Source organism: Condylura cristata, unplaced genomic scaffold, assembly GCF_000260355.1.
Source record: "Condylura cristata isolate star-nosed mole 26May11 unplaced genomic scaffold, ConCri1.0 scaffold00022, whole genome shotgun sequence".
Classification (NCBI taxonomy): Eukaryota; Metazoa; Chordata; class Mammalia; order Eulipotyphla; family Talpidae; genus Condylura; species Condylura cristata.
This window is the reverse complement of record NW_004567123.1, coordinates 346,914-355,604: the sequence shown is the minus strand read 5'-3', so window position 1 is coordinate 355,604 and position 8,691 is coordinate 346,914. Positions and strand designations below refer to the sequence as shown.

Sequence of the window (8,691 nt, the reverse complement as noted above, 5' to 3'; positions counted from 1 at the left end):
CAATGGGTTAAAGTGCATCCACTGCAGCATGAGCTTGACACTGGGCCAGGGAGGTGACCCACATGGCACAGCAAACCTCTCCTGTCCCCCTCTGTGCTCCTGTCAGCAGTGTATTTCACTCAATTTGCATATTCTGCTTCCCACTCTGTCTCTGGTGAAACCTCTCTCACCCCCTACACCTCTGGTCCGTACCCCAGTTCTTGTATGCATAAATAAATCAATCTTTGTAAAGAAAAAGAAAAAAACTGATGTAATTTGGTAAAGATTGCATTTAAATACAAATTGTACTAGTAGCACAATGGAATAAAATTACTAAGCAAAATATTTAAAAATCTGACTGCATATTAACAAACTGTTCACTGGTGACTCAATAATGATGTTGATTTAAATGATATAAAATGATTCAGTAATATAAATTCTGCTACTGTAACTCAACATACTAAAAAGTCCAGGGGAAAAAAACCTATAGAATCATTTCACAAATGCTAAAATGACAATCCAACAACTATATTGGATTAAAAAAAAAATCAAAACAGAAGCAACATACCTCTTAATAAATAGTGGAGTAAAAACACTCAAAGACTTCTCACTAAAGTCAGGAACAAGGGTAACCAGTAATCATCTCTATATTTAATCTTGTTCTGGAAATACAATGCAATAAAAAAAAAGAGAAAGAAAGAAGAGACTTTTGTCCCTTCTACAAGAGCAAATCTACTAGAAACAATAAGATTACATACACTGATAGTTATAAAATTAGTAAAAGAAAAAATATGTACTATAAGAAAGTATCCTATTTTCAACCAAAAAAATTAGAAATAAACTTAAGAAATAATACAAGATTTTAAAACAAGCCATTTCTGAGACAATTGGAGAACTGTTTACATAGATTAGATAGCAAGTAATATTACATAGGTCATTGTTAATTTTGAAAAAAGGTAAAAAATTGGGATTATATATTTATTCAAGATAGACTGTGAAGTATTTGTGAATGAAATCTTTTTTTCTTTTTAATGTAGGAGGAAAGGAAATAAATGATTCAAGATCAGCAAAACAGAAAGGAACAAAGTGATGGATACATGGAGGTTCATCATCTTGTCCTTTTGTATGTTTAGTATGTGCACAAAAGAAAGTTAAATGTCTGGGAAGATCCAAACCACGAAAGGTTGTGAAAAATATAAGTAACGCCTAAGGTATGTAACAGGTTTCTAAAACACACCCAGAAAGCCACCTATTGATCTAAACCTACAAATGTAATCTAAACCTACAAATCAGACACGGTTTTTTTTTTTTTTTTAAAGATTTATTTATTTGTACAGAACTGGGGTACAGACCAGAGATGCGGAGAGTGAGAAGATTCACCAGGGACAGAGTGGGAAGCAGAACAGGCAGATTGACGAAGTACACTGCTGAGGGGAGCAGCGGGCGGGTCAGGAGAGGTCTGCCACGCCATGTGGTCACCTCCGGGGCAGGCGGGAATCGAACTCATGTGGAAGTGGCTTTAGATTCTCAGTGCAGTGCTTTAACCCGCTGCGCTACCAGGGAGGGCCCAGACACGGTTTTTTTTATCAATCATAGTCATATGGGGGAGGAGGGCAAAAATGCTAGAGGGAGGATGAATCAGTACAAATTGGAGGACATTTTGACTTTACCTTTCAAACTTGTAAACACAAACCCATTGGCCCAGAAATTCCACTTCTAGGAATTTATCCTAGACATTCATTGAGCAAATATCTTTCTGCCATTCAATGTGCCAGGAATGGAAAAGAGAGAGGCAGAGAAAACAATGTCCTTGCTCTCATTGAGCTTCCATTCTAGTGGGGAAGGAGATAACCCATAAAGCAAGTCAAATCAGACCAAATCAGTCAGGTAAGGGATAAGCACATGAAATAAAAGTAAAACAGGGCTGGCAGGAGTTCGATCCCAGGCCAGGAAGCTAACCCACAAGGCACAGCAGACCTCTCTCGTCATACCTGTTGCTCCCCTCAGCAGTGTATTTCAGTAGATCCACCTGTTGTACTCCCAACTCTGTTTCTGGTGAATCCTCTCAACACCCCTACCCCCAAGCTCTGGCCTACACCTCAGTTCTTATATGTATAAAAAAATAAAGGTCTTTGGGCCTCTCTAGTGGCACAGGAGTTAAAGGCAGCATTACAAGCTATGGGCAGCTACTGCAGCATGAGTTCAATCCCCACCAAGGAGGTGACCCACATGGTGAGGCAGACCTCTCAGGTCTTGTCTGCTGCTTCCCTCAGCGGTGTATTTCAGCAGATCGACCTATTCTGCTCCCCACATCTCTGGTGAATCCTCTCACCCTCTGCATCTCTGGTCTATCTACACCCCAGTTCTTGTATGCATAAATAAAAATAAATCTTTTTAAAAAAATAAATTGGCGCTGCCCCTAGTGGCGCAACAGGTTAAAGCACCACATTATGAAGCTCTCGGAAGCCACTGCAGCCTGAGTTCCGTCCCCAGCCAGGGTGACCTAGATGGCGTGGCAGCCCTCTCCTGACCTGCCCGCTGTTCCCCTCAGCAGTGTATTTCAGTAGATCTGCCTGTTTTGTTCCCCACTCTTTCTCTGGTGAATCCTCTCACCCACCATACCTCTGGCTTGTACCCCAGTTCTGTAAGCATAAATAAATAAATCTTTAAATAGTCTTGAGCCCTTTCTGGTGGCACAATGGGCTATGAAGCTATCTGCAGCCAAGAAGGTGACCCACATGGAGTGAATGGCAGATCTCTCCAGACTCGCCCTCTGCTCCCCTCAGCAGTATTTCGGTAGATCTACCTGTTCTGCTCCTCTCTGGTGAATACTCTCATCCCCAACACCTCTGGCCTGTACCCCATCTCTTGTGTGCATATATTAATAAATCTTTAAAAAATACTGTCTTAAAAAATAAAATAAAATCATTTAAAAAGTAAAACAGGGCCCTCCCTGGTGGCGCAGCGGGTTAAAGCACAGCACTGAGAATCTAAAGCCGCTTCCGCATGAGTTCGATCCCCGCCTGTCCCCGGAGGAGATCCACATGGCGTAGCGGACCTCTCCTGACCTGCCCGCTGCTCCCCTCAGCAGTGTACTTCGTCGATCTGCCTGTTCTGCTTCCCACTCTGTCTCTGGTGAATCCTCTCACCCTCCGCATCTCTGGCCTGTACCCCAATTCTGTATGAATAAATAAATAAATCTCTAAAAAAAAAAAAAGTAAAACAATAATGGGGTGGAGAGTGGAATGAAGGATGAGCAAGTCTTAGAAGATTTCCTAAGGAACGTTAAAGTTGGGCAGGGAACAGGCTGAAGAAACGAATGAAACAGGAGGAAAGTTCACAGGAAAATCCGGGCACAGACCATTAGATTACACACAAACAAATTTGACCTTCTGATCCTCTGCTTTTTCTTTTTATTCCCTTAAAAGCCTTTTGTTTATCCAAAGGATATGAACACCACTTGAATGTCTCTATTTCCTGATTTGAAACTAAAACTTAGTCACATCCCCTCAAAACAGTTCATCTTTCAAGAAATGTGCAGACCAGTATTGGTTCCCCATATATCACTGTGCATAACAATCTGAATTTTACAAAGGAAGAATTTCTCCATCTAAGTGTTATGCCAAGCCCCTTAATAAAAATGCATTAAAGCTAATCAAAAATTTTTAATACAGATAAGCCATACCACAGGAAGAAAGATTAATTTCACAAAATATAGCGATCAGTTGTGTTTTACACAAAACTAAAAACATTGTCAGTCCCTGCCCTTTTGGTAGGATTGGGAACCACTAATTTAAGAGGCAAAGAAATTGAAATTTTGATGGGATTATTTGGATAAATATTGTTATTTAAATTTTTATTTATCTAAATAGCCATATTTTAAATCTCATGAACTTTTAAGCAATGAAGTTAATAATTATCTGGAGAAATTATCTGGGTAGTTTACACTGAAAGACCAGCATCAAATAAAGGCATTCCAATGGCCTCCAAAAGAAATGACTCTGCCACAACACCTGAAAACATGACATACACTAATTTTTTCAAACATCATGAAACATCAAAACTTCAAAATTGCCAGGATATATTTCAGCCAAATAATTAAGGAAATAGCCCATGGGGAGAGAAATTTGTCCCTGTAAAATATGCTCTTGTCTCAATTTTGAAATCAGCTTTACATATACGCATCCATTTCCTACCCAAAAGGAGAACGCAAATAATCAAAAGATTTCTCTCCGTCTCTATGGAGATTCCCAGGGTGACAACTCATGTGGACGAATTTCAAGTACCACGAGTCACCTGCGCAGCGAACGTCAGGTTTCTCATTAACATCTGAAACAGGGATGCATCCTTCCTCTCCCTAGGACCAGCAGACCATTTAACCTTCTCCCAAAGGTTCGGCAGTTCTGAGCAGAGAATGCCACTTCTGACAGCCGGCGACCCGAGAAGAATTCCGAAGTGAGAAACTAGCTATCAGCAAGCTTTCGCACAGGCCAACCCAGCTGACACCGGCGCTTGGTTTTGAGTCCAATGCAGAGAAGCTGGACGTTCTCAGGGTCTGGCGCCCACTCTCCGGCATCTCACCGCTAATGGACCCACAGCGTCCGGAGGCCTCCTCCCCGAGACGCCCCTTCCCCACCCCCTACTCTACGACTCCCGGAAAGCAGCTCCGCCGAAGGACTCCCCAGCAGCTCACCTGAGAAAGGACACGGGTGTGGGTCTGGTTACGGAGCGCTGGGTGAATGGGTTTTGGGGACAGGGGGAGAAGGAGGTGAGGACGCGGAGGTCCAGAAAGGACATTAAAGGAATGAGAGGGCAGAACGCTGAGAAAGGCATGGCGGGGGAGGGGGTTAGCAGTGCCTGCGGGCCGCACTTGCCGGCCCGGGCAGGCGCCGGGAGCAGGTCGGAAGAGGACAACCAGGGGATGGAGGGCTGGTGTGGGGCGCTCCGGCGGGCGAGTAACTTAAAGAGGGAGTAGAGGGTTTGGGGCGGCGCACGGGCCGCACCTGCGAACCAGGTAAGGGGCCCCCGCCCCTGCGCCGCGCCTCACCTGCCCAGCGCCCGCTTCATGCCCGCGTCGGCGGCGGAGCGCGGCTCGGCCGGTCCCTTGCCAGCCAGACGTAGATTCTGTTTCAGGCGGCAGTCGGCGTCCAGCGCCGCGGCGGCCGAGCCGGAGGACGAGCCCGAGGCGGCGCAGCGCTCATGCTCCAAGGCGACGGGCTCGGTCCGCTTCCTCATACCGCGGCCAACACGGCCGGCAGCCGACGGCGCCTGCTGGCCTTGCCCAGCCGCCCGCGCCGCCCCCGCCTCTGTCGCCGCGGCTCAGAGCAGCCGCCGCGGAGCTCGTCTTCCTTCACATCCCAGCCCCAGGCCTCCGCGCTCGCCTAGAGCTACTGACCGGCGCCGGGGGCCTGGTCGGCAGCGCTGGCCAATCAGCGCAGGGCTCACGCTGACCCCGCCCCCACAGTCCCCCACCTCCCTGGGTGTGCGCCCAGCAGCCCCAGCGCTGTTGTGCAGCCATCTTTGAGAAGGGCGAAGCCACGTGAAGCGCGTTCTTGTCCGGGCAGGGCGAACTGGCTAAATCTTGCCGTTCTTGGGTTGCGGGCTCAGTGTTGAAGGTGGGAGTGGCTATCATCTAGGTGGTCTGCGTGATGAACAAAAAAGCCCCGATCTGTGCCCCACAATGGGGAAGGACGCGAGTCAGAAAGGGGCCAGCGGAAGAGTTTGCAGCCCAAGGTGGAAGCTTGCTCCCTGCGCATCCACCCCAGGCTTCCTGACTTTTTCCCCTGACAGTGGCGACTCGATTTGGATAAAGCCCGGAAATGATCTTACAAAATGTTTTTAAGAACAAAAGGGAAAACATAACAAATTACAGTCTCTTCTAATGATCTATGGCTGTTTTTCCGCAAGGGTTTTACTTTAAAAAGATGCTTTCAGGTAGTTTTATTTTGAAACACAAATATGTAGTTTTACTTTGGGGCCAAACATAAGTAAATTGAGCTGCTTAAATAAGGATTTCTTTAAAATCTATAGTAGATTCTAGATTTTTATAAAGGAATCAAAATTATTTGATTGGGGAAGAATACATTTCAAAGGTAAATTCTCCCTTGAGAAACATTAATTACTAATTCAACAAATCGATAAAGAAAACAGTAGTTTCACACATTGGGTTTTATAGCTTTGGCTTTCTTGAATGTGGTGTTTGTTTTTATAATTTAAAATCAAGAGATTTGGTTACTTAGTCAAAATAACTTGTAATTTCAACATTTGTCAGGAAATCTATTAGATATTGGTAATTAGAAATGCCTTTACAATAGTTCCTTATATTACTATAGCTTTGTAGTATTGCAAACCTGCAAAAGAATTTCATTCATCATATTATTAAAGAGCACACCCAACATTTATATTTATGTGGGTATCTCCAAATACACTTTTTAAAGTTTTTTTTTGCTTGCTTATGCATTTTATTTTGGACTTACAAAAGCACTTTACATTAGTTTTCTGCAGATTCCTGTGAAAATGACTTAATAGTGTCCAAAATCAGAAACTGTCAAACAAAAACCAATGATGCACCAAAGTAGTAACTAGTAAAAGTTATGTGTGCACACATCCAAAAGACAGTTTGCAAACAGGAAACTGAAAAACAACATGGAATGAGACTAGAGAATATATTGCTATATAGCAGCTTCTAACAGTGAGAAAGTTACACTATGTATTTTTTACAGTGATTGGTTATAATATTAATGTGTTTTAAATAATGGGAAATTTTGTCAGTAGTTAACCCAATCAAGCTTGGAAAGCAAGTTCTGATGGTTTCCAATAGCATAAACAAGAAATGATGAGATGAAGTTAGTTTCACATAATAACCCAGTTTAGATTTTGACTGTTTTAACTGCTCAGAGAATTTTCAAGACTGCTCTCCATGTTTATTAATAGATTAGAGTAAAAAAGAGAGACAGAAGATGCATGTCTTCAAGATGTTAAAAAACTAAACGTAGTTTGCTATTTCCTATGAATATATAATTAATTTTAAAGCACATACAGCTAAAACCCAAAAGTCAAAATCTTCAGCTCATGTTATATAATATTCCAAGAAGCATCTATGAATGATAAGGAGAAAAATATCAATGTGCAAAATCTTTCAGGGAATCATTATTTGTGGGGCAGAATACAGATTGTTTACAAGGAGTAAGGTAGGTCCAATATACAAACAAATCTTGTTTTTCATCTAACTGTATCAGTGGAGTATGGATACGAGATCTGTTATTCAAATAGTAAGATGAAACTTCTCCCAAGTCATAGTCCAGAAAAATACCAGTCTCCTTAGAGTTTATTCTATCCAGTGCAGTGTAGGTGCCAGAATAGAGTTGGATTCACCAGTACCCATTTTGCGAGGGGGGGATGATGAGGTCATAGTGTTTCTGGGAAAAGATTCTTTATAGACACCATTGCCTTTTACTTCTACCTGTCAATAATACCTGCCAGAATCAAATCCCACAAAACTCAGGACAGCAGGTAAAAAAAGTAGGATTCTTGAGTTCCTGAGAGAAGGTTGATTTTCTTTCCTAAAGTCACAGTTTTTCTACCTTTTGAAAAAAACTAGAATGTACAATGTTAATACCTAGTGTCCAGTCAACAGTCTATAACCATTTTCCATAGGCTGCAATACTGTTTAAGAAAAGCAATACTTTTTTTCCTGTTGTTGAATTCATATGAAAACAGTGCTAGAGTACTTGAGTTTTCATACCTGTTGTAGATACTTTCAGTGCTTGTCAGTAAATCTAGTTCTGACCTTGCCCATTACCTCAATGAAAGCTTTCTCAGTGTGGATATGTGCTCTAAGAATTTTACTTTGTTTTCATTCAGCTTCTTTTTTTTCTTTCAACTTAAATAGTGTGGTTTATTTTCTTCTTTCTAAGGAAACACTTAAATTGTTCAATATCAGGATATAATTCATTCTTTTGATTCTCTACCTTCAAATTGACTTGACTGACATTTCATGCCTCTTTTCAGAGTCTTCAGCCTGCTTCCTCAGGATTCAGTGTAACTTTTGAACTCCCTCTTTTGACTATCTACCGGGGGCTCAGTGCACATTAGTGCTGATCCTGGAAGAGGGACGAGATCATGTGCCGGGGACAGTGTTCAGGTCCTGTCAGAAAGGGCCAGGACCATGTTTATGCTTCCCATATAGGGATTTTGCTTCCTCCATTTGCTTCTTCTGGTGGGAAGATGATTGTCAATGTCAGTCATGTGGCATAATTGTATGTGTCTCTTGGCGTTCCTGTCAGAGGGGTGGTAGAGGCAGAAGGAGAGGCAGAATGGAAAGGGAAAGACATCCTCTAGATCTTCCCAGCACTGGTGAATGCAGGAACCACAGGAATGCACAGTGACACTCTGCCAATCCAAGAGTTACTGGGTCTCTCAGTGTCTCTATGCTTGGAGTTCTGCTAGGGAGGCAGCAAAGGCCATTTTCAGGGTCCATCTCAGAAACTCCTTTACAAAGGTCTGATTCTCCAATAGCTGTTGATTCCTCTCTCCTAACTCTTTTTCCTTAACAGTCAACCCTAAGAAGCCACTCCCTGTACTTCTTTATTCTCTTCATTTCCAAAGAAAGGTACCATGAGGATCCACCAAGCAGACATTTCCCTGGAACCTTCTTCTTTTGCCTTTGGTATCACTCAAATTGTAGCACAACTATGGAGTCCTATTGGTCAG

The 8,691-nt window shown here is 42.8% G+C and overlaps 1 protein-coding gene across 1 annotated transcript in view; it reads right to left on the bottom strand.

The window, feature by feature from the left end:
- The window catches only part of ABHD12 (abhydrolase domain containing 12), an 81,657-nt gene extending 76,284 nt beyond the window's left edge, over nucleotides 1-5,373 (bottom strand). The window contains exon 1 of the mRNA XM_004687121.2: nucleotides 5,027-5,373. Within this exon, the coding sequence (XP_004687178.1) occupies nucleotides 5,027-5,214 (188 nt within the window). The 5' untranslated portion in view covers nucleotides 5,215-5,373. The remainder of the gene's footprint in view (nucleotides 1-5,026) is intronic.
- Nucleotides 5,374-8,691: the final 3,318 nt, after the last annotated feature.